Consider the following 25622-nt stretch of genomic DNA (forward strand, 5'->3'; position numbering starts at 1 on the left):
CAAAACCAGCTCAGCGTTGACGCCATCAGAACTCCATCTCTTCATCCTGCCTCTTTACCATAAACAATGTATAGGTATAGTCGGTATAGGTGGGTCTGAGGCAGGAGGGTGATCATCCGAGCATGTGATGAAACCAAAGAGACAGCTGACAGTGAACACATCAATACACATCAGCTCCATGTGGGGGACTTGTTCAGCTTCTCGGCTCGGATGTGTGTCCACCTCCTGAATCTTTCATCGTCCCCAGCTCTGCTCTCTCATGATATATGTGCGATATTTGTGTTTCTGTTGTTTGAAGAATCATTTCATCCTCCAACGGGCTGAACAGCAGCAGCACTGTCCGCTGAGATTAGCTGATACGTTACCTTTGGGCGGTGAGTGTGAGAACCCATTCCGCTCTATCAGACTGTATCAGAGTCACATGACTGTCGCCTTTCGAGCTGAGAATCCGACGGCGACTCTGATCTTCTGGTGTTTTGAATGGGAACTGAAAGCGCAGGTTAGCAGGGGCATTATGGGCCGCGGCAAACCGCTGAGCCTCTTTCCAACACCCTTTGTGCACGAGGCCGTCGCCACAATGCCGCCTGCTGTCAATCAGTGGGAAGTAGCGGAGGAGTTTCTTACAGCGTTCTGCTTGAGAAGCTGCAAACAGATACCATGGTGGCATCAGAGACAATGCTGCAATTCAAGGGTTCAACTCTCTTTTCAAAAACCATCGCTGCTTGAGTTTTATCGAGCCGTGCAAGATGAGCACTGCAACATACCTCCATCCCTCCACCTAGCATTTCTGGTAGCTTAGTTTCCCATCCACTAACATGGATGAAGCCGGGTTTAAGATAATAACATATATCATAACAGTCAGATTGTGGAAGATGGTTTCATTCGTAGTCCAGCTGTTTTCCCACATTTATAAAACACAGAAACACAATTTAACATGAGCTGTAGGTCTCACCGCTCATTCTCATCCTCACTTGAGTCAACTTGTCTGTTTTCATCTTCTGTGCACGACAGATGTATTTTTACACACGTCCAGGGAGCGCTCCCTGTCGACACCGCCGCCGTAATCCAAACAGACAGCGCTGTGAGACCCTGGCAAGGTTTTACGTGCCTTCACAAATGTCACCCTACCTTGCCTCTGGTCCCTGAAATGTGATGAGGCGCAGACACACACACACACACACACGCTCTCACACACACACGTACATGCACTAATTGCCACGCGGATGCACACGAGGACGGAAGTTTTAGTTATTCAAACATTTCTCGCAGGCCTGGCTCATCCAGAGGCAGAGGTGATCTCATTGGCTGAGTTAAATGTCAGTGGGCTGGGGTGAACAGAAAGAGCGTTGGACTGCCGGCTGGTTAAGAGACGAAAGGTGAGGGAGGAGACGCTCTTGTGAATTCCAACACTGCTCAAACATATAAAATATTATAAATGATCCTGTTACTTCTTGTTCTTCCAGCCCACAGCTCTTTGGAGACCTTCCACCACCACGAAGCCTCGAAAGGAAATTTACTAAAGCTGCTCATATCTACCCACGACAGTCGACGACTAAAGATGAGAAGCTGCTTTTCTCTCAATTCGAAGATTCATACTTTTTCATAAACTGCAATGACTTTTAAAGGATAAACCTGCAACTTAAATGCAAATCTGCGAATCTGAAACGACAACGCTGCCCCACATCTGGAGAAAGGGGCACTTTAGCTCTAATCTGCTACATGCACATCAGTGTTTGACATTGAAGTGAGGGTGAACTTCTGCACCAATGCTTTTGTCTAACTCATGGCATCGCTCAGGAGGTGAAACTAGTCCCACGAGTAATCAGACGGTTCCTCTTTCCATCGCCATCTCCTCCAGAGAGGGTTTTGAAGTGTCCTTGAGCAAGACCCCGAGCCCCTGACTGCTCCTTAGCTGCATTAAGAACGACTGGACGAGAGGTGAATGGACCAGAAAAAAGTGATTAACGTTCCAAGTCTGATCAGTGCTGCCAACCGTCTGGCTCTACCACACTCGGATCTGAGCTGTGGTGCAAGAAATGCAAATCTTTCCACGTGGCGACATTTCAAATATGTAGTTTCCATGAAGTCAAGTGTCTGGGTACTCTGTGGAGCTGCTGCTTTTGCTTGTGGTCAGTGGCGGCAAAGAAATCCTATTTGGGTTGAATACCATGAATTCGTTTGGAGGTTTTGAGACCTGTTCAGATGAAAACGGTGGAAAATTGAATGCGTCGCTGCAGAGTGAGAACATGCAACATTTCTCTTAGGTTTTTCATCTCTTTCCAGGATGGTCAGAAATAGGCGTGCATTCATATTTGTATTGAAAGCTGCTGCATCAATCTTCTCTGGCTGATGGGAGGAGAGCCAGTGTTCGAGCCCTACAGAGGAGACTTGCATTCATGATATGTAAAGATATGTAAAATGGCATAAATGATCAGGGTGCCACGTGCCAGAGTGTTCTCTCATGCAAACTGTGTTGTAATCATCTTCCTCATAATTACTGCGTGCCTGAATATTAATGAAGCCTCTGCTGCATAGAGGAGCTGTTTCCAGGTGGGTGTTACCCAACAAAGACAAACTGAGTAAATAGTGATCAAGGATCTCAGGTCTGCAGTGTGTCAGGTTCTGCCTCAGCAGCCGAGTATCAGTCGGTGCCGGTGCTGCAGCTTCACCCCGGGGCCCTCAATACATACACATAATTTTATGCGCAGTGTGTAACAGCAGACACACACACACACACACACACACACACACACACACACACACACACACACACACACACACCGCTACCTCATTAGTGACTGCAGCCCCGAGGCTTACAAGTGGGAAAAGGCCTAATTGCACAGTTCAGCAGCACTGACAGTGCTCGGAGCGTTTTGGAACAGACTCGAGCATCAGGTACAGACACCTGCAGTAATATTCTGCTATTTCTGACCCCTACTGCTAAGTTCGGCTCAAAGTAAGTCACTGGAACTTTGTGGAGCTCAATGTAGCTGCGTCTCGATTCAGGGGTCGCGTGCTTTGGAGGCTGCGTTTGAAGACCGCTCTTTCCTTTCATCACTTTACTTTTCTAAATCAGCCAAGCATGAATATGTTTTTGCAACATTTCTGCCTCTTATATTTTAATATCTTGCTTTTCCTCTTAATGAGCAAATTAAAACTGTGCATAAAAGGAGGTGGATGCCATATCTTTGGTAGAATGAATCAACCAGCATCTTTTTGTTTCTGTAGAAAACACCCAGAACTCATCTCTGTTTGTTGCACTTGCCGGAGCCTCTTTGATGACTTTCTTAAGAGATTATTATAAAACTCACCGTCCTCCAAACTTGCACCTGGTGCTTATTTGTTAAAATGGGTTCCAAAATGCTCCGAGCGTTGTCGGCAGTGCTGAACTGTTCAATTATTTCCCAAGTGCAAGCCTGGGGTTTACAGCCACTAATGAGGCAGCACTGTGTATGCGCTCTTATTCTGTTTTCATATAATTATGTGTTATTTCAGGAGGGGCTCTTCATGTATTTTGCATTAGTGCCCACAGTGACTTAGTGGGTTCAATCAGGGAAGACGGCACAAGTTCAAAAATGCATTAATATGAATATTAGCCCCATCAGTGAAGTCAATGTATAGGATAAGACCCTTTAAATTACAAACACTTGCTGGTTCCAGTTCATCATCTGTAAAAGTGTTCTGCCTTTCTCTGTTTTATGCAGCTGTGAACTCAATATGTTTCAAAATGGACTGACAGTCCCACAAGCAATACTTTCATCATTTTAATTAATAGTAAAAATAATTGCAAGGTGCATCTTGAATGTCAGTGAAGCTGCAGATCATCTCACTATAAAAAAAAGAAAAGTCTTGAATTTCCAGCAGTGACTTTCTTCGATGCTCTTCACCTCAGAGATGGCCTGAGGTGAAGAATTCATTTGCCAGCTGCTTTAGGATGCTGGTACATGTTTATCTGTATGTGTGTGTGTGTGTGTGTGTGTGTGTGTGTGTGTGTGTGTGTGTGTGTGTGTGTGTGTGTGTGTGTGTGTGTGTACATCCCCCACAGGGGCTCCATCTTGGGTAGATGCTGGGTTGCTGTTACAAATGATCCTGTGGGAGACTCACTGACAGCCTGGCTCTTTGCAGCTCCACATATGGTTCGGAACACACACACAAACACACACAGACACACAGACACACACACACGGACGCATCACGTTGCTGCAGCTGCCCACAGTGAGTGAGGCATGTTGGTCCCGGGGTAAACTCCCACTGCAAATCCTGTCAGCTCAGAGAAAGTGTCAATCAGCATGTCCCAGTCAGCTAAAGAGATGTGTGCACGCCAGCAAAATACACTTGACTGGTCGTCCTTGTCCTTCACGGCCTCTGACGGCAAATAACTCTGTTCTATTTTTCCACTTTTTAAAACTTTATCGATCGAGGGTGGTGAATTTGCTGAGCATGGTTCTCTGCAGACTCCCTCGTGGGAACTGTCCAGTACAAACACACCAGGTCTTTAATCAAGTGAAGTGAAAGTCATCAAAGTTGTTCAAATGGCATTGAAAACATATATGTTCAACATATATAAAAAAATAAAGGCCTTTGTCGTCACTGTACAAGAGCAGTACAATCCAATAAGAGATGTTCCCAAAAACCACAACACAAATACAGCCTCAGTCTGGTATCGATCCAGTGGATACACATTCTCAACCAATCGTGCATCAGGCTCAGCTGTCAATGACGTTTCACACAATTTTTGTATCAAAATTACTAATTAAAACCAAACCTACTGGGAAAATAAACCCTTGAACATACACCAGTGAGAGGAGAACTGCCCCGAATTACAGAAAGCTGCTTAGGGACATTGTATTTGACCTGTCCACGATCATGGAGGAGAACAGGTTGACGACCTGCACTGCAGCCAGCGATCAATACGCTTTGGCTTCACTTCTGGGGAGCTGACATGTCGTCCATCTTCATACACAGTCTCTGTGGCGTCATCTTGATTTATACACCCGGGCGATCAGGTGACACAGCGGGTATTGATAAGTTATTGTTTATATATATATATGATGAAAACTGTAAGTACTCCATTACAAGTCAGAAATATACAAATAAAATCCTCATTGAATTTAAAGGCCTCACAGGAGCTGATGTAATTCTGTCCAGGGTGGTATTTTGTTATCTTGTCCTTTGCTGCCATCTTGTGGACAAACGGGAAAATGCAGCCTGATGCGCATTAAACAATAGGTTGTTTTATTGTCATAATTAGAATATTAAAAATAACACAATTTCACACAGAGGCAGGTGAAGTGTTCAAGCTTCGTTTCTTTCTGCTGCATTTATTTAGCAAAAACTTAAAAAGATGTGCTTGTATAATCGCGCTGGGGTCTTTTTGTCCCTCACGACTTCCCGTAGTTTTCTTTATGTTGTTGCGAAAGCTTATTGTGCGACAGAAACAGGTCTGAACAACGTGTTCTATGTCTAATCTAACCTCGTTAACTCGTTGATATTTGTATTTTCTTACACAGATTTGAAAGAGTATCGCTGTCTGCGTTGTTGCGTGTCAGTTGTGTAACGTGTCGACGTATTTAAGCGCGTTTAAACACCGTTGGAAAAAGGGGGAAAGTGTCCCATCAGCTGATCGGCTAGCTGCACCGAGCTAACAGCCGCAGCTAGCTTGCGTGCCTCCTTTTTGTTTCCTCGTGTGTTAAAAGTTTAAATACTGTGGTCACCTTTGAAGTATCAGGCTCGATCCTGCCTGTTTCCACTGCCCCCGTTAAAGACACACACGCGAGTCCATTGCATCACTACAGCTGCTAACTCCAGCTAACTCCAGCTAGCTGCAGGTTAGCTTGTTGTTGTCATGCCTGAAGCTGTGTTTTGTTTTCATTTGCTCCAGTAACAGTCACTTCACTGTCACGCAGGTTAACGAGGTTACAGCTGAAGACACAGATCAAGATGTCCAGCAGCGTAAGTATCTCAACTTCTAATGTTTGATAAATGATCTGAGACTTACAGAGATATTCACTGTGTGGAGATAACTTTAGAATCAGGCAATAACATCAGTGCAGCTTACAAATGTCAATTTGAAGGTTTGTTTACAGAATTAAATTGACCTTTGCTTGTGCTGCAGTGCTGTAATGAAACACTTGAAAAGGATCGTGTGCTGTTTGCATGTGTTGGTCTTTCATAAGCTGCAGTTGGCTGAAGACAGACGGTCTCTTGTCTCTGCAGGTGCTGTGTGGTCGGGGCAGGTGGATCCTGTCTCAGGCTGCGGGCCGTCAGGCACTAGCTGCTCTCAGGGTCGGCAGAACCAGAACCTTCTCCGCCGCAAGCTCAGACGAGCCGTATATAAGTGTATCTCCCACAGACTCAGGTGAGGAAGTCATACTGGAAGTTAAGCTCCATTTTGTTGAAGAGTAAGGGTTGTGGGTTTAGCAGATGTTAAGCAAAACAAAGCCTCAGACGGGCGACACCCACCAATGTCCTTGCTGTGTCCTCTCCAGGCCCCAGGACTGTGTGGCCCGATGAGAACATGGGACCATTCGGACCTCAGGACCAGCGCTTCCAGTTACCAGGCAACGTTGGGTTTGACTGCCACCTGGAAGGCATGGCGGACCAAAAGAAGGCGCCAGTCCACAGGACGGTACCTGACGTGCTGACGGCGCCGAGCAGCATAGAGCGACACCAGTTCATACTGGCCCAGTTCGTCAGTGAGTTCCAAGTAAGTCTTTGTGTATTTCTTACTCTTTGCCGACAGGGCCTTAGTTAGCATTGTAGACACTGAGGTCATTTATTTGCTTTAAAAGTAAAAAGTGAAAGAAGGCTTCTGTTAATGGAGTAAAAAAACGAATTTCAGGGCTCAAAGCTGCTTTGTTAATGTGTTGTGTTGATTTTTATTGTGTTTTTCTGGAACGTGTGTCTGTGTGTGTTCACCAGGGCAAACTGGGTCCTTTATCTTTGAGAGTCCACAAAGCTGAGCAGTATTTTACCCAGACAGACACAGACTGCTACATCAATTCCTGCCCTGAGCTGTTGAGGAAAGGTAAACAAAGTGAAATCCTCCTACACAGAGACTCATAACCTAAAGTCAAGAAAACTACGATGCCTTTGTAGAAAACTCAATGTGTGTGTGTGTGTGTGTGTGTGTGTGTGTGTGTGTGTGTGTGTGTGTGTGTGTGTGTGTGTGTGTGTGTGTGTGTGTGTGTGTGTGTGTGTGTGTGTGTGTGTGTGTCAGATCTGGAGCTGCTCTTTCCCTCTGCACCCACCACGTCCATCACAGTTGTGACGGTGACCCAGAGGAGCATTGGCTGTGAGGAGCCAGTGGAGGAGCCGGACAAAGATCAGCTGCTGCACAGAGTCAGTCCTCCAGCATTAAAAGTCCTGAAACGTGAGCTGCATCAAACTGAAGCAGCTGTTGATTGTGTTTTCTCTCCTGACTGCAGTTTGTGAGCGGAGCCAAAGAGATGTGCTTCGCTCTGTGGACTGCAGGATACTGGGCCGACTTCATCGACCCAACAACAGGAACAGCTGTGAGTTATTCTGTGTGTTTCCTATTGTGCTGGTTGTTTGGTATTCAGTCTTGATGCCGGTCCCTGTCTCTCTGTTGAACTGAATGAAGGCCACTGTTATATTATTCATATTTCTAAACTTTTATTCAAAAGACAACTGTGTGATTCTTTCCGCGTCATGTTTCCCTGCAGTTCTTTGCGTCTCCATCAAGTCAGACCCAACTGCAAACAGACGCGGACCTGAGGGAGCTGGGCTTTCACATCGAGGTGTCGGGCTCCTGCACGGTGATCCGCCACATCATGAGAGGAACGCCTTTGTTTGTCGGGACTGTTTTCACTAACGCGCCTACGTACAGCAGCGCCATCGCCAGACTACAAGGACTTTCAAATATACTGGATGAGGATGAATAGGCTTTTTTTTCTTTAGAATATTTTATACCGAGTGAAATCCAAACAAATGACCTTTATTTATGGTTTGAAGAAGCTGTGAAGAAGGATGTGAATGTACAGTAGTGTCGGTACATGGGTTGTATCAGTGGAAGGTTTGTCTCAATGCAATACATGGCAGCCGGGCCAGTGTTTTATTACTAAGGACTTGAATGAGACTCTGACATTTCAAACCCGGCTTATCTCACACTACATCCAGGGAGAAACACACTCGGTGCACAATGTGATATTTGCCATTTGAAGAAAGTCTGCAGGAGGATTTTAGAGGATGGAATCATCATGTTTTATAATTTTAGAAACATGAATGTAACATGGAAACCTTTCAAATCCAGGCAGCTGTTTTAACTCATGTGAAAAGATCCAGATTCAAAGTCGCCCTCTGGTGAAAATCAAGTTTTTAAAGAGTTACATTTAAGCCATTTTAAGGCAATTTTGAAAATGTAATTTTAGAAACAAAGAAGAGATTTAAAGGCAGTGATGAACTTCTGGAGTGGGACTTAAAGAACTGGTCGACACTCTTCATACTTGTGTGTATGTACAGTGTTCTGTTGTTTCTCCTTGATCTGTCACAGAATCAGAAGAAATGTGGATAGTGTTTGAGTTGAGGCGTTACACTTCAGAGCTGCTGAATAAAGAAAGTGACCCGGCTGAAATTATACTTTCTTATAGCTGTGAGTATGTATGTGTCTCATTTTCATAATAAGAGTCCTTAATATATATTATAAAATATACAAAAAATTGTTTGAGCTACTGGGTGAAAAAAAGACCATTCAACGTTTTGGACTATTTTGCTGTTATTAACAAAATCTCTCAAAATGGTTAAACTACAACGTGGTTATAATTTTAATACTGTTGCAACGTAAACATAAATAAATCAACCAAAAAGCTTTTAACAAATGTAAAATTGCCTGACGGGAAGACAAGTCTAATTTAAAGGGAATATAGCGCAGTGGTGATGTGTCTGAACGCAGTGTTTTCACATTTTGATTTGTCCAAATCTCAAATTACAACTTTAAATTTCATTTTCTTTGACTCTGAACCTTCTGATGAACACCCTGATGCGGTTTGATTTTATCACGCAGGATAAACACAAATTCACATGCATCTCTTTTCTTTTAACAATATCACAAGATGAGGGAGTCAAAATTGTTCTTCACGTCCGGCAGATTTCTCAAAAAATGTCTCCAACTGTTCGACGATGTCCCATAGATGCAAAGTTTCCCTCTCAGCCCCGTCCAGCTGTGAGGAGGATGATGGTGATGTAGCTCAGCGCCGCAGGAGGTCGAAGCCCCCCGCTCGAGCTGACCACAGAAGTGGAGAAGACGGCGTTGCTCTCGTTCCTCGGCACCAGCACGTTACAGATGTTCCCCTCGCAGCAGGACGAGCACACCTGACAGGCGACACACACACATTCATGATCTGTGACTTCCCTGAGTGTTAATGCAGTTTAATCCAGAGACTCCACATACCTGGTAGCCATTAACGATGACATCAGTACAGCCAGTATAGAGACAGTCCGCCAGGGTGGCACAGCGCTTGGTCACAGACACACTGTGTCCATTGTGGTCCATCATGTGCAGTGTGGAACAGTATTTGGTCTCTGGAAGACACAGTCCCCCTCTGATAATCAATCGTCTTGTACCATTTCAACCATAAACCATTCGGACAAATTATTTCTTGTGTGATTTTAACTAACCTTTGGGACAGTACACGTCCGGCGCCCAGCGGTTGCACTGGTAGTTATCTGCAGCGTCTCGACACGTGAAGCACTTGAAGCCACCGGGATGAGGTGTAGCTATGGGGGACACACACACACACACAAACGTGTAATGATGATATTCATATTTCAGTGAACTTTACTTTGAATAAAACATGTTAATGTGTGAAACAACACATCTATATGGTGTTTGCAAATGTAGCTATAACATATAGACACAATAACTTCACTTGTACGGTAGTGGATGATAAAATGATAAATATTTCAACTTATAGAAGCATCACAAAAAAAGTTGGGACAGTCTATGTTTGAGTTTTTGTCTGTTGTTTTTCTTGACTTCAGATGGTTTGTTGCCGAGGTCCTGGAAAGTGCAGTGTTGTCTGTGAAGTGTTTGTCGAGTTGCCGGCTCTAACTTTAACTCTTAATCACTCTACATTGTTTTCTTTAATCTTCATCAGTGTGATTAGTCAGCAACATTAAGTCTGATTAGGAAAACACTAAGCCCAGGGTCTGCCACAATAACAAAACACTGTTTACTATTCTCATGACCCACGTGACAGACGTTGTCAAGTTCATACAGAAGAGATTTGTTCTGCAGACAGACAGCGGACGTCGGCCGTTGGCTCCGACGCGCTGATCAAACAACGAGATGTTTGGCTTTCCCATTGGCAAGAGTCATATCTGTACTGGGAGTCGGGATGTGTTTCAACAGAGACAGCTCCAGGTCTCGGGGTCAGCAGCTTTTCAATCACAGGACAAAGCCTGTTACTCACGAGACACACACACAGAACTCAGTCTGCTCAGTTCCCAAATCGTTTATCTTGTGTTCCTCTCGGCTATGGAGCCAAATCAGGGCCAATTCTTTTCTTGAATTTAAATTTGAATTGCAATTATTATTATGGAACTGTTTATTCAAATCTATAGTTACACTGTTTTCACAGTTAGAGCACACATTCTTTTCAGAGTAACATTCTGCTCCTACTCGAGGGATACAGCAGGACGATGTCCTTCATGGTGAAGTCCCGTGACTGGACGGTTTTCAGCCAGTGGGCGATGTTGATCACCAGCAGCACCCAGGCCACAGCTGGCCAGCCCTCCATCATGGGCCCCAAAAAGCTTCATGCACTCAGGCCTGTGAAGGAGTGAGAGGGCGGCATTATCAGCTGATGAATCCATATAAACTCAGTACCTCACAATTTCATTCCCACTTGGAAAATCCACATTTGCTCCTGAAAAAAAAGCTGACAGATGTTGCTCTAGACTTTTATCTGTGCTTTAATAAATAGATGTTAAATGTGAATAACAATACAAGAAAACACCATTCAAAGAGCAAACAGAGCATCACAACAAGAGGCTTGAATAAAGAAAACATAGAAGATACAAGGACTGGGTCTGTGATCAGCTGTGTGTGCTGCCCATGCTGTGAGCCTGCTTCATTATTTAAGCGTCAATAGGAACCCCTACTCTTAGCATCCGTCCCCGGATAAGACTAATTGCACGGCAAAGGGCTGGAAGACATTTATTCTAACACTTAACATTATTCTAACATAAACATGAGTTATGATTCAGTCACAAGCCCCTTACATCCTGTTGGAATTCAGCCATTAGCTTGCCAAATATTTTGTGTTCCTCTGTCATGCAATAGGTCGCCCATTAGTTTAGTCAGCATGTTTACTCGTCTGTTATGTGACTCCATCAGAGAAAGGAACTGCAGGTCTAACATATGATAATACATTATGCCTCCCCGTGTAGATGGATAGGACAAGGACAATCTTTGTGTGTGTCTTGACTCTTTTTGTCACTGTTAAATAATTTTTTTATTAACATTTTCTCACATATGATCTACAAATGCTCTCTGTCAAGTCTCATGTTTCATCTGCAGATTAATTCTCGAAGATATTTTCCTGGAAACGTGATCAGTTGAGCTTTTCTGTTCCACTCTGGAGCTAAAATCCTCTTCGTGGATTCACTGAGATGTCAGTCAACGAATTAAACACCAGATGACCTGGTTTCGATCACTGGAGTTGTCTGAGTTCAGATGCCTTTTAACTCAGTGTTGTATAGTTTATGTATTTTGTCCCCAGGCGTTATGGTCGCTGTGTGCTTGTAAATGCTTGTTTTCTTTGCGTTATCCATGCTCCAATAAACTGATCCAGGTCGTTGAGACTCTGGCTCCTAATGCAGCGTGAAGATGCATCGTCCATCTTTATTCGCAGTCTGTGTTTCACCACCATCGGTTGTGATATTTCAACTTGCACCTCAGAAGTCGAGTTGCTCTCTGGAAGTTAGACTTAATGACATTATTATTCGGAAGGATTGGGGGAAGTCTTTCAGCCCATGAGCTTAGATTCATTAAAGTCCTACTGCTACTGTATAGCTCATAATGAAATGCTGCACGCTGAAAAGAAAACTCAAGATTAGCTCTCAAACTCTGAGCTGTCGGATAGATGCTCGGCCTTGCCTGGAGTAAACTCCGGTTTGAGTCTGGAGGGCAGGGATTAGGCACAATGGCCCCCTGTTACAACTGGAGAGGAGATGGAGGGCGAGGTGGGGGCGTTCAATCAGCGCCGACCAACTCCTTCGGGTCCCAGTTAAAAGGCCACGCAGGGCTGAAAGAATCTGAAGGAGCGTAGCTTGTAAATCTCTCTGTCTCTCATGACAACGAGGGGGTGAGGTTCACAGATTGTGAGTGTAAAAGTCGATGAGTGGGGCTGAAACGTGCAGCTTCTCAGGCAGGTTTATTAATGATACACGACAGGACACATCCACAGTGAAATAGTGACACGTTTTCCTCCCTGTTCTCTTATCTTGCATTTCTATTTTAAACAAGAAAACACAAAGAATTACATTTAGAATACTATTTGACTCACGCCCCCGGTCCCTGACCTCTTCATACCGGAGATGATTTACGTTCATCTGCTGAATCTGACGCGATAAATCAAGTCCCCAGAGGTCCAGAGGTTGAAGTGTGCTTTACACAAATATATTACTTTAAATATATCTCACGTATTCCTGAACGGTTGTGGAACATAACTCAAGGCAAATGTTATTTATGTCTCAGCTTCCAGGGCTGTGCTGTCAGAGAGCTCATATATTTATGACTGAAAGACACACTTGACCCTAAACATTGTAAATATCACAGTTAGTCATATATATGCAGAAAACAATATAACTTATGGGATATTTGATAGACATGTTTGCAGTCTGGATGTCGAAAATTTGTTTAGTTGGACAGATACAACTGAATTACTATAACTACTAATGATGAAGGCATTTGCACTCACAAATATTTAAACAGACGTTCTTTGGTTAGTAAAATAACATGTCAGATGGGAACAATTTAATTGGTTAGATGAAGGACAAAGGCTCCATGTTGCTCATGCGTGTCTAAAGAATACTCAATCAAGTTTTAGGCCACCAGGGTATTTTCTTTGAAGCTCAGCCGCAGCTCAGCTCCATCGACCGGACGCACATCAGGAGCTCGACTTCTGTCACACAACTGCTCCTGAGGTCAGAGATCCACGGACTACTCCTCAGATATTACAGGAACTCTTACAGTGGTCCTCCTATTTTGTGTTGTAACACTGGCATCTTGCATCAGTTCAGACCACCATCACACACACACACACACACGGTCTGCACCCCCATGCATCTCCACACTGAGTCAGTGCATGACTGTCAGATATTACGAGGTCCCTGCTGAGCTGTGCATCCCATAAAATGCTTGATGTCTTAAAAAACACTGTTTACCATGGATTTAAAAAGGTCAACGTCAGACCAGTGACTTCTAATAATAAACACTTACATAGTGGAGTAAAGAATTAGTGCCTTGAATGATTTTAACACTTTGTTTTACTTTATTTATTCATGTGTTTATTCATCATATTGACAGGTGGCCTTGAGTATCTAGAAATGCACTATGAAATACAATTTATAATTGTAATAAATAATACAGAAAAATAGTTGATCCTTGATCCTGATATTATTACATGTTACTGAAATTGATTGTTGTATTTTAATGTAGCAGTATTTTGAGACAGTGACTGGTGGAAGAGAAACTAGTATAAAGTGCTTTATATAGTTAAAAAGAGAAAGCATCATAATCTAGAAACTGCATATATATATATATATGCAGTTTCTGCAAATGGACTTTAAAGTGATGCTCACACATTAAATCCCATTTTAATCTTGAATCAGAACCGTTATCAGTCAATGATACCCATGCACGACACACAACATGTCTTTAAAAGTCTCTGTAGTACTTTATAATGTTACTCACCGGGCTGCGTCTCTTCCTGAGTCTGCAGATGAGAACAGTGAACTGCTGCTGTTGCTGCTGCTGAGAGGAGGAGGGCGCTGCTGCTGCGTCACCGTGACGTCACCACCATGCTCCTCTGCCCCACCAGGCAGACGAATGACACCTCCCACAATATGTCTTATTTTCATTTACAGAGTAGATGTTATCTCATAGATAATAAAGAAATAACTAATCAATACAATTATAGTGTATTATTTACACTATTCTCTTGTTTCTCATTCACGAACACCATGGTGTACAGATCATAACATTAAACCATCTGGCACATTGAATAATAAGACATACATAATAAGTAATAAGTTATAGAAAATAAATAAAATTAAAGAGAGAAGTAAAAAAAAAAAGGATAATGAGTTATGGGTCTTAAAGTCATAGAGAAAGAAACTGACATGATTCTAATACATTTTTATCCCCATAATCCTAATTTAGATTACAGATCACAGTTTCTCAGATATGTAAAATGATCAAAAGTGATTGAAGGCCTGAGCAGCACCCACATTATTTCACTTTACACTTCCTACGACCACTTCCTGATACACATTCCCTGAGTACAATACACGGTATGTGGACAAACCCAAACACAGGCTCATCTTTGACAAGCAGCCGCCCTCTGGCCCGTCTGGATACATGATCCCTGACAGGAGAGTATGGAGGACAATAGCAGCCCTGCAGACACTTGTCAAAAAGAGGAATTTCAGTTGCATTTGCACACAGATGTGCTACAGTATGTGGACAGGTGTGTCAGTCATGTAAAAAAAAGCTTTAGCAGGACCTGAGAAACATGCACATCCTGCTCAAATGACAAAAACACATGCAGTGAATGTGTTTGGGTTGGAAATATGCTAAGGGGTCATTTATTTTGTGTGGGATTTAGAAGCCTTCAAATCATGCTTTATGCTGAATCCCAGTAAAGTGTGTGGCTTGGTGAATTGTTGCTGGTTTCCATTTGTTGTGCAGAAACCACAGACTGAACTGGTGGGTCAGTTGATAAATCAGTATCATGACTCTTTATTTTGTTATCTATTTGTATGTATACAGTATTCTGAATAATATTCCAGGCAAAAGTTGCAACTATATGTTGATTTCTATCATTTTCTTTCTATCTTGAATATTAATTATTGGTCACATCCCTTTCTGGGTTCAGTGTGTGGAAGTGTTTCCTGTGTGTTATTATGTAAACTCACAATACACAATCATCATCACACAAATAAAGTTTATTATTACTGTTATTGTTATTATAGAGGCTTATTCTCTGCACCCCCCCAGCTCTGACCTCCAGCCTCCCTGAGGGGGCGTACGGATCTCTCACGTACGCCACTGGTTGGATGCACAAAGCGCTACGTGTTGTACGTAAGCAGCAGCCGCCGCCATCTTTGGCAGTGGAGAGGTGTGCAGCATCCTCAGCGGCTCATTGGCCCCTTCTCCCTCCAGCTTCCTCCGTCGCAGAGACGGTGCAGCCCCCGCATGGCGAACCGCAACATGCAGCACGCGAACATGCAAAGCAGCAACTCTCCGCAACCCCTGAAACGCGAGCAGGACTCCCCGGCCTCGGAGCAGTCTCCTCCGGGGAACAAAGACAGCCCCGCGCCGCAGACTCCTTCTCCCCCTTCTCCTCCTCCTCCTCCTCCGCAGCAGCAGCAGATGGAGATGTCCCCCGCGGACGATGCAGGGGAAGGAGCCGGCGAGGGAAGCGGGGACAGACCCGCAGAAATGACCCTGGACATAACGAGCTTCCGGAAGCCCGGGGAGAAGACGTTCACCCAGCGGTGTCGCCTCTTCGTCGGGAGCCTGCCGCTCGACATCCCGGAGGAGGAGTTCACCGACATGTTCGCTAAATACGGCCGAGTGAACGAGGTGTTCATCAACAGAGAGCGGGGCTTCGGCTTCGTTCGCCTGGTATGTTCGAGTCCCGGCCGCCTCACTTTGAATTCTCTGTTTATCTGTTCTCCTCGTTTCACGTGTTGACTGAAAAACCATGGCTACGCGGAGCTAGCTGCTAGGCTAGCACTAGCAACCATGCTAGTTTACACTGTAATAAAGCTCTTGTAACTTCATATCATGTTATTAAAAGTTGCTAATTGTGTTTTACTAAGTTATGAGATGGTTGGACACATTTTACATTTTTCAGATTTGATAAAAATTAACAGTTTTGGTGTCCAAAGCTACTGAATGTTGACATTTCAGTGTTGACAGCAGGTTTTGTTTTGCTCCTCACGTGACTTCCGTTGTGATGGTTCTACACATAATAAACATGATTTGTGTTTACATGACACTTTGTGATAGATAATAAAGTTGTGTAAGTTATTGTGCTCTGGCAAGTGTGATGTAGCTTTAAGTGCAAATGAAAAATACAAAATAAATTGCAAAATGTCAAAGATAAACACATAAATAGTTAAAGTAAATGTAAAGTAGTAGGAGACACAAACATCTATCAATACTTATGACAGTTTTAGTAGTAACTTGCTCTGCAGCCAAATACCACGCACCCCAGTGGTGTGTCATCATCCCTAATTGTATCCCTTGTCTCCCAGGAAACCAGGACGTTGGCAGAAATCGCTAAAGTTGAGCTGGACGGGACCATTTTGAATAATCGCCCAATCCGGATCCGCTTCGCTACGCATGGCGCCGCTCTCTCAGTCCGCAACCTGCTGCCAGCCGTGACCAACGAGCTGCTGGAACAGGTAGAGCGGAGAAGATGATGAACTCTAAAGAATGTCTGCTTGTCAGTTGATTGCCTGGTATCTGTGGAGTGATAAGTAACCTGAAAATCACCTCGCCCCCCTCAGGCGTTTTCCCAGTTTGGGCCGGTGGAACGGGCCATTGTTGTGACCGATGACCGTGGGCGTCCCTCAGGGAGAGGCATTGTGGAGTTTGCCAACAAAGCAGCTGCACGTAAAGCCCTGGAGCGCTGCACGGAGGGAGCACTGCTTCTGACCAAGTAAGGAGTGGGGGGGGGGGGGTCTCCAGGGGGGAACACACAGAGCTGGCTGGGATTGAATGAGTGCGTGGAGTTATGTCTGTTTTACACTGTGAGGGAAATAAGTGTGAAAAGGTGGCCCAAAAGAATAAGTACTGTATTACCCTGAGTAGAAGACTCAAACAGTTTTTGTCCTTTTCTTCAGCACACCTTGTCCAGCCATTGTGGAGCCCTCAGACCACTTTGATGATGAGGAAGGATTCCCCGAAAAACTGCTGCAGAAGTCTCCGAGGTACCACAAGTAAGTACAGAGGGGATTTGTTGCCTAATGGTACAAATACATTTTTGTTAAAAGAAACTGTCCCTTTGTTTCTAGTGCAGTTTTGAACCCATCTCTCTTTTCCTAGGGAACGGGAGCAGATGCCACATTTCGCCCAGCCCGGCACGTTTGAGTTTGAATACTCGTCTCGCTGGAAAGCTCTCGATGAGATGGAGAAGCAGCAGAGAGAGCAGGTGGACAAGAACATTAAAGAAGCCAAAGAGAAACTGGAGGCCGAGCTGGAGTCGGCCAAACACGAGCACCAGCTCATGTTAATGAGACACGGTAAGGGCTGTTTGTTGTGTGTTTGTTCAGCGCTCACTCGATGCCCCATTTCATGTTGCACTCGTATTGGTTGATGAGGAGAATATTGACTTCATTCCAGATCTAATGAGGCGTCAGGAGGAGCTGAGGAGACTGGAGGAGCTTCGTAACCAGGAGCTGCAGAGACGAAAGCAGATAGAGATGAGGTGTGTCGCCATTCTTTGAACAAACCATCATTTCTTCTTTTTGTTTAAAGGGGACCTATTATACTTTTCCCTATTTTCTGCCAAGTACATAATGTTGCATAGTCAGTTGTCTATTTGACTCATCTTCTCCTTCTGCATCGCCCTCCCTGTCGGTAGACATGAGGAGGAGAGGAGGAGGAGAGAGGAGGAGATGATAAGACACAGAGAACAGGAGGACCTGAGACGCCAACCAGACGGCTTCAAACCAAACTACCTGGAGAATGTGAGTACAGCTGAAATGTCTGCATTCACTTAAACACACGTCCAGTTACATTTGCACACCTACAATCATGAATTACTCCAATGTAAGATTTAACCAAAGCACACACATTTATTTTTAATTCATACAAAGACATCAGAATGAAAGAAAAAAATACATCATGTCATATTTCAGCATATTTGACTTGATGTTCTAATAATATGGTAGTAAGTTCTCAGTTGTCAGTATCACAATAGTTGCATAGTGTTGTTTCTTTTTCCAGCAGGTAGAAGGATTTTAATCAGGACAGTCTTTGTTTATTTGAGTAGATTTACAGCCAAATTATTCAGCAGCATGTGAAACCACCACTGTGGATTATATATATTTCGTTTTTTGAAGAAAAGTCTGTTTCTCAGATGCTTTGGTGTGACCATCTGTTTTGGTCAAGCTGCTAGTGAGCGCCCTCTGCTGGATCACGAGGCAAACTACCTCAGGCGTTCTGATTTGCCTCTAGTCTGAATATTTTTAATTCGAACAGGTCACTTCAGTTTGGATTTAATAAGTTCGACCTAATGTTTGAGTTTTGAGTAAAAAGTGACAGCTGTGCCCCAGATCAATGACGCAAAGTCGCTCAGATTCAGTGTCACTGAATCTGTCTCTGAACCTCTTCCAGTGGGTTTGGTAGTTTTCACACCACGGTCACTCGCTGCTGTTTTAGTAGTTAAAGCTCTGATGTTGTCCTTTACGAGGCTGCTAGCGTCTGTCTAGTAGTTTAATTTGAGTTTAAGTATTTTTTGTCTTTCTTTATGAGACCATCTTATCTTTGTTATCCTCTTCTGTCACTTTCCAAACTTGAATCAACTTCTCTCTGAAAGTTAAGTATTGAACAGTGGTAGCTTTTGTGTTCATGTCCTTAACAAACAGAAAGAATAGTCTTTGAAACAACACATTGTTTGTCTATATGGATGTTGTGTGTGTTTACTTTGTCTTTATAAGTTTAGTTATTGCATGAGAGTAGAACGTATAGTTTTGCTGGATACAGTGCATACTGATTGGCTACCAAATAAACATACAAATGGCACAAATCTGAGCTCGACTACTGAACCTAAATCATTGCTTGCATCATTCTTTAAACATACACAGAATAGATAATTGATTTGATTACACAGTGCTTTTAAAAGCAATGCGCAGGTTAGATTTTTACAGTGAATTAGAGCCATTATGTAATTGTAAACAAAGTGTGAATGTCTGTTGGAGTGATACTGTATGTTGTTGTTATCTGTCATAACTTTTCTCTTCAAGTCCTGTGCTCCGTTTAGACGTCCTGTTGGAGTCGGCATCTTTACACATACATAATAAACTTGCATGCATCCAGGACCCTCAGCAGAATTATATGAATTACAGCCACAGTTTACTGTCCTCAAGCCAACTGTTATTTGAGGTATTTAGTCATAGTCAGTAGTCTTGTTAATAAATGCATGGAAGTTTTAGTAGAATACATGAGATGCATAGTTTTTTAAGTGGGGGGGGGGTTCATATGTCTTGTGTGTGGATTTTAGGAAACACTAAGTATTATCCATTAATGTAAAACATTATTTCCACCACATTTTAGAGCACTTTTCTGTAATAACAGTACACATTATCAGAGATGTCCCTCCTACATATTATTCTTTTCACATTCAATCACTGACTTTCTCTTTCTTACATTTTATTTGCTGGGAATTATTGATTATTGTTAAAGACAGATGTTTCCCAGAATGTAAATCAGGCCTTCGCTGCCTTCTTGTGGACAAATTAGGGTAGTGCACGCTTCAGCATCGTAATCCCAAACTGATAATAATCATATTTGTAACATATTGCTCATTTTACAGGTAAGTATATAAAGAATACAAAGGTTCAGGTTTACAGCTTTTGCAGTAACTTATTTTTGTTCCCAATTTCCCATTCATTTGGTACTTGTGGGATTAGATGCATCACTTTGGGCAAACTAAATTCAACTTGTATAGTTTGCTATTAGGTTATTGTAATATGTTTTTCATGTATTTATATTCTATATTCATTATATTCATATTATATATATTTTATTTATTTACAGCTGCATTTCAACACTTATTAAATTGTGAGCATTTGCATATTGGTGTTATAGTTTAAATTATATTGACCCATTAACATGGGCTCATATGTTTTAGGTCATTGATGTCCTGCTTGTTTAACAGTAATATTATGTATTTATATACAGGATGTGTCTCCATAATGTGAGAGGATGTGAACAAATGTACGACTGAATGAATGGATAGTAATAAGCTTTTATTTACTCATTGAGAAGGGTCCTGTTTAGTTTGGCCCTCTTTGTAGATGTAGACACTTGTAGCTCATTTCCATCAGCTTCCCAGTGAATTAACAGCTAATGTGGCTTTTTGCCAGAGTTGCATTAGAAGCAAGGATGAGTGATGGGGAATCATAAACACAGCCACCGATAATTTACCTGGCTATCATCAGTTCTGTGTCAGCTACTTTTACAGTGTGAGTGTTGTCCTGTGGGCGATCCGCTGCAGACCTGTACTGTAGCAGAGTTTTATTCTCAAGGCTCTTCTTCACTTCTTCCAGAGAGAACAGGAAATGAGAGTGGGTGAGCTGGGCCCTCGTGGAGCCATTAATATGGGAGGTATGGGCATGATTGTGAAATGAGGACTGGTTGATAGAACAAACAGAGATTATACGTGATAATAAGTGCTTTGATGTCATTTTTACATAATTGTTCTTATTTGTCTCGCATCCCAAGTGAGTCCTTTTCAACAAGATGTACTGTCATTTGTGAGAGTTTAAATTTTGATGCCTCATTTGGTGTAAAATGCACTCACTTGGTATGTGGTACAAAAGGAGCAGAGAACATCCGATACCACCTGACTACACGATGTCTGAACTAACAGAACACACCGTGTGCTGAGCAGGGCTGTCATTGTCGGGGTTGGGGTGTCATAGTTTGAGAAATCCTCAGTCCCCGAGCTCTCATCCTGAGTCGTATGCAGATATGAAATCATAGATCATAATCTTCTTATCAGGAAATTCAACTGCTGGTCATGATTTAAACATGAAGTTTACAAGTTGAAAGGCCTTTTCTTTGCAACAGGATGAGGCACCTTTTTTTTACTGAAGAAAGAATAATTATTGACAAGAATCAAACAATATGAAACTATATTCCTCAAACTAAAAGCTGATCTGCGACTGCAGGATGAGGGGCCGGGGTCTGAGGTTTAAATTTGTCATGTTATAAACAGAGAGTGTAACCTTGGATTGCACATCACCTTTACAAACTGCAGTGCTTCATTCCTATTTACTTTTCTGTCTCAGGTTTAAACTGGAAACAAAAGTGGGATCTTTGATGTGTGGGGGATTCTTCTATTATGTCTGAATGTTGCAGTTAAGTCTAAGTGCAGAGTCTAGTTGATATTTCTACAACATGATGTAGTAGAAGGATGAAGGGTGAACTTCTCTAGTATTTACAAATACTTGTACTGGTACTACTGTACTACAATTGCAAAAGTGTAATAGTTTTATTGCAGCATTTACTTAGTGTGTGTTGAAGTTTAAATGTGTGCAGTTCACTAGTGGAGGAATTCTTTAGCTGGTTTGTCTTTAGTTTGAACTTTACTTATCTTGTCTGTGCAAGTCTCTTCTTTTTTTGTCTGGTTCAGTGTGGGTTTCTAACAACCTCATCTCTGTGTTCTCTATATTGAAGGTGATGTGCAATCCAAGGGTTAGTTGATAAAATGTCCATTTGGTCTAAATTTTAGTTCAAGTGTGAAACTCTCAAGCTGCTAATTTCACAGTCTTGTGTCCCTGTAAAAATGTAACCTCTCATATTTCCTGTGTAACATGATTCAGCGCCTGCCAACTGTTTTAAATAAACGTTGGTTTTTGGTTATGAATGATATTCATGATATTCAGATTAACCAACCGATGATGTTAGATCTTTTAGTTTTGCTTGAAGTTTAACATCAATACTTAAGCATGCAGTAAGGTTCATTTTAAATGAGTAGCAATGTTTTGAATACTAATAATTGATGGGGATGCACCAATCTAACTTCATAACAGTTAAAATTCTTAAACTTTTGATAACACAGTCTGGCCCTAAATGTTGGTCAGCAACCTATTTTCTCCATGAAACAATGACAACACTCATTTTATCAATATGCAATATAGAAACTACTTGAGAAATATGTTTCATAGTTTTCAGGGCTAATTAGCAAATCAAGATGTAAGGATTATCTTTGTGAGCATGTTAAAATGCTGACTTTAGCATTTCTATCAAAGCTTCACTTTGCCCATGTACAGCCTGACAGAGCTGAGAGCACGGCTCTGCTCCATTTTCTTTATTTTGAAAGTCTTGTGACCATATCCTGTGCTGATAGCAAGCAACGCTTGTGATGCACATGTTGACTGATGCCACCTCTTCTGATCTGCTACAACGAATAGAGCAGAAAACTATTCAACGGGGATCAGTCTCTTTTCATAGGAACCAATCATGTGCATCCCTCACCATTTTAGGGGTTAAGTTCATGACAATAGCATGAAGCTACAAAAGTTATTTTGGGGAATTAAATGTATTTCGTGGAACTTTCCAATGACCAACCGCTGCTCCGTTGTTTTGCATGTAGACGGCTATAACCCGCCCCCTGCAGGGCCCAGTGGTAACCAGGGTCAGATGATGGCCATGAGTGGAAGGGGAGGAGCCATTGGCGGAGAGGGAACTGCTAATATGGGCACGCCATTGATGTCAGAGAATGGAGCCATGGTAATGTATAAAAAGATAAAGCCTGCCCTTAGATGCTTTATACTAAATGATTGTTTTAAACCCCTTTTTCAATCTGCAGACATAACTAATAGAATCATTTTTCTCTCTCTCGCTTTTACTCTTGGATGGCGAAACCTGGATCAACAATGAACTTTGAAAAACACTTATTTTTGGATACAATGGATTTAATTTTTGACCCCCAAATCTATCCCTATAATACCAACATAATCTTACAACAACCCACTTCCCTTTTTGAAACACTGACCCCATGGAACCACAGCGAAACGATAGATACCCGCAAGGTGGACAAATGGGGGGCCGACCAGACGTGGAGTCCCCGAAACTGCAACAGCAGCAGCAGCCACATCAGCAGCAGCCACATCAGCAGCAGCAGCAGCAGCCACATCAGCAGCAGCAGCCACATCAGCAGCAGCAGCAACAACAACAACAACAACAACAACAACAACAGCAGCAGCAGCAGCAACAACAGCAGCCATTGGCCCCCCAAGTTGTACCAGCTCCAGGATTTGGCAGGGGGAGTCCAGTAGGGGGCGTCTTTGATGGGCCAAATAACAAGCGCCGCCGATACTAACTTGACCGTGTTCTCATGGGACTTTTGTTACTGAGCCTATTCTTGTTTTTTTTACCTAGTTGTCGACCTACTGTTCTCCCTGTGGCTTGGATATGTTTTAGTGAAAAGAGCTTTTTTTTTATCTGTTTTGTTTTTTGAAGGTCGTGTGTAGGGTTCAGGGGATTTATGTGCAGAAATGGAATATAGTAGAGTAAATATGTTCCCTCAGAATAAGCCTATCCTTGTGTTGCTTTGCCACGTTTCTAGTAGCACTGAACAGAGAAACAAAACACTGGCTTCAGACGGGGCCTTGGGAATTTTTTACGTATGCTGAAGGTTTATATATGTTCTCCTACACACTTAGTAAGGGGGAGGGGTCAGGCATGAGATACTCAGTTGGTTCATTGTGCTACTTCACCACTAGCTATCACTAAATCCTACACACTGACCCTATACGTTTTTCTGCAACACAAGTTTCATAGTATGCAATGGAAGCAACTCGCAGTCAGACATTTTTGCAGTTGCTGTTGTGCTGGTTCGACTGTATGAAGCTGATCTGTGGGACGGTTGAATTGATAAAAGATTAAGATTGGACATTGTTTAACATCAAAACCAGACTAGTGACGTCTTGGCCATATACTGCCTTAGTTCATAGATTTTGTTCTTGTTGCATCTGATTGTTTGCCTCCCTGTAAACATACTATGAACTAATTTAATGTCGAATCACAGTGGGGGAGATTTGAGGCTTTCGGTGCATCCTGTACTTGATGGTCAAGAGAAATAAATACTTTGTAGGTAATCTTGTTTCTTTGTGGTTTGAAAGACTTATCTCTTCCATTAACTAACTCCCTTGTCAGGTTGGCAAGTTGGGAACATCTTTTAAAGCCACAGGGCAGATAAGGAAAAATAATTAAACTGTCTACTAGAATTAATCCCCACGTTTGGCTGCAGAGGGCGCTGTTACATAATGTTGCTTTGATCAGACTTTGAATGGGGGTTCATTTAAAGCTGTTCTTAACTGTGTTATATAATTTACTACATCAAAAAAATATTTTATAGTGCTTGACCACACAAGCACTCGACTTTCTCTGGATCTGGGAAATGTGATAAACCCTGACCAGGAGTCACGGTTGCTAAAGAATAGATTAATAACAGGTAAATGCATTTCATCTTTCTCTTGTATCGTAGAACACACATCAGACATCTGCCTTCACTCATGCTCACTCTTATTTCATAATAACTTCTCATAATAAGAGGATGCTTGTAGGTCTTTACCCACATCCAATTTTCAGTTTGATCAATGTGTGAATTCGCAGGTAAGTTTTTGATGAACCGTTTTGTCTCTACAATAAATAAAGATGATTTGTTAAAACACAGATTTCTTTACCTCTTTTCTGTTATGAAATTAATTGATCCACTCCAGAGAATGTTATTGAATATAAAGTGAAAGATGGAATTATGACTTTCTACGATCAGAGTGATATTGATACTCTCAGATTGGAAAGTGTGTTTGCAGCAGGAAGGTTGGGAGCCGGCGAGACGTGCTGCTTTTCTTTGCCATGCCCAAGGCTGCTCATTATCAACATGAGGGAAGGTAATCATTGAAGTGATCCAGTTCTTAATGGGGCTGATTGTGGCCAATTTGGGGAATGAATCATCCGTGTCCCTCACTTTGTGGCCTCGTTCTCCTTTAGCCCACTTTATGGCCCACTTCTGTTTCTACAAGAACAATAGATTTTGGGACAACAGTTGTTTTTCCCTGATGAAAAATCCAATTTACCTCCTTTATATTCCTCCCTGCATTTGTGAGGCATGAAGAATTATATTTATCGTGTTATCTTTTATTACCATCGTGTCATATATCTACATCACGAAGCAAAGATACCGTCTCCTTCCTTCAAAGATTGAATGTGCCCTACATTACAACATTGTGACCTAGATGAAGCTATAAGTTATGTAGGTGTGTTTATTTACTTTTTTTAATGTCTCCGCCTATTTCTGCTGACTGGACATTTCCCCCCTTTAAACTGCTCCCAATTCATGACCTCAAACTGCGAAGATCATTTTTTAGCAGCCTCAAGCCAGAAGGTTTGAAAACCACTGTTGCAGAGATTCATATCCAAATGAGAAAAAAGTATTTTAAAGGATCCTCAAGAGGTTCGAACTCCACATTTGTTCTGACTCCCATGTGGAAGGTTGAGAGATCAAGGCCCTGCCGAGCCTTTCTTTGCTTGACGATGTTTAAACAGACTTTTAAACCAGTTTTTATTCAAACAAAACACACAGACACCAAGTTATGGAGGACGAAACATGACTTAAGTATAACTTGGGTCCTTA

At 42.5% G+C, this 25622-nt stretch overlaps 3 protein-coding genes and 1 long non-coding RNA gene across 7 annotated transcripts; 2 read left to right on the forward strand and 2 right to left on the reverse strand.

The window, feature by feature from the left end:
- Nucleotides 1–751: 751 nt before the first annotated feature.
- LOC117775177 lies at nucleotides 752–20516 on the reverse strand. Its single transcript, XR_004616205.1, has 3 exons — nucleotides 18993–20516; nucleotides 15249–15255; nucleotides 752–764 (listed from the first exon to the last, which is right to left on the reverse strand). It is a non-coding gene; the product is annotated as an uncharacterized LOC117775177 (long non-coding RNA).
- mmadhca (metabolism of cobalamin associated Da) lies at nucleotides 5366–8173 on the forward strand. 2 transcript variants are annotated; one of them, XM_034607656.1, is made up of 8 exons: nucleotides 5366–5828; nucleotides 5907–5952; nucleotides 6217–6358; nucleotides 6489–6706; nucleotides 6922–7027; nucleotides 7220–7341; nucleotides 7428–7514; nucleotides 7686–8173. In XM_034607656.1, the coding sequence occupies exons 2-8, from the start codon at nucleotides 5941–5943 to the stop codon at nucleotides 7902–7904; spliced, it is 906 nt and encodes a 301-aa protein (XP_034463547.1). In that variant the 5' UTR covers nucleotides 5366–5828; nucleotides 5907–5940; the 3' UTR covers nucleotides 7905–8173. The 2 variants fall into 2 exon arrangements, with proteins under 2 accessions (XP_034463547.1, XP_034463537.1); XM_034607646.1 differs by having other exon boundaries at nucleotides 5402–5441.
- Nucleotides 8956–14006, reverse strand: LOC117775034 (ly6/PLAUR domain-containing protein 6-like). Its single transcript, XM_034607796.1, has 5 exons — nucleotides 13937–14006; nucleotides 10640–10789; nucleotides 9637–9735; nucleotides 9410–9540; nucleotides 8956–9330 (listed from the first exon to the last, which is right to left on the reverse strand). Exons 2-5 carry the CDS (start codon nucleotides 10758–10760, stop codon nucleotides 9166–9168), a joined length of 516 nt encoding a protein of 171 aa, XP_034463687.1. The 5' UTR covers nucleotides 10761–10789; nucleotides 13937–14006; the 3' UTR covers nucleotides 8956–9165.
- Nucleotides 15328–24092, forward strand: pspc1 (paraspeckle component 1). 3 transcript variants are annotated; one of them, XM_034606996.1, is made up of 11 exons: nucleotides 15328–15871; nucleotides 16507–16656; nucleotides 16762–16913; nucleotides 17098–17193; nucleotides 17300–17496; nucleotides 17597–17681; nucleotides 17838–17943; nucleotides 20527–20584; nucleotides 22578–22714; nucleotides 22995–23104; nucleotides 23142–24092. In XM_034606996.1, the coding sequence occupies exons 1-11, from the start codon at nucleotides 15440–15442 to the stop codon at nucleotides 23260–23262; spliced, it is 1644 nt and encodes a 547-aa protein (XP_034462887.1). In that variant the 5' UTR covers nucleotides 15328–15439; the 3' UTR covers nucleotides 23263–24092. The 3 variants fall into 3 exon arrangements, with proteins under 3 accessions (XP_034462887.1, XP_034462896.1, XP_034462876.1); XM_034607005.1 differs by having other exon boundaries at nucleotides 23148–24092; XM_034606985.1 differs by having other exon boundaries at nucleotides 22995–24092.
- The last annotated feature ends 1530 nt before the right edge of the window (nucleotides 24093–25622 follow it).

This window comes from Hippoglossus hippoglossus, chromosome 2, assembly GCF_009819705.1.
Source record: "Hippoglossus hippoglossus isolate fHipHip1 chromosome 2, fHipHip1.pri, whole genome shotgun sequence".
Taxonomy (NCBI): domain Eukaryota; kingdom Metazoa; phylum Chordata; class Actinopteri; order Pleuronectiformes; family Pleuronectidae; genus Hippoglossus; species Hippoglossus hippoglossus.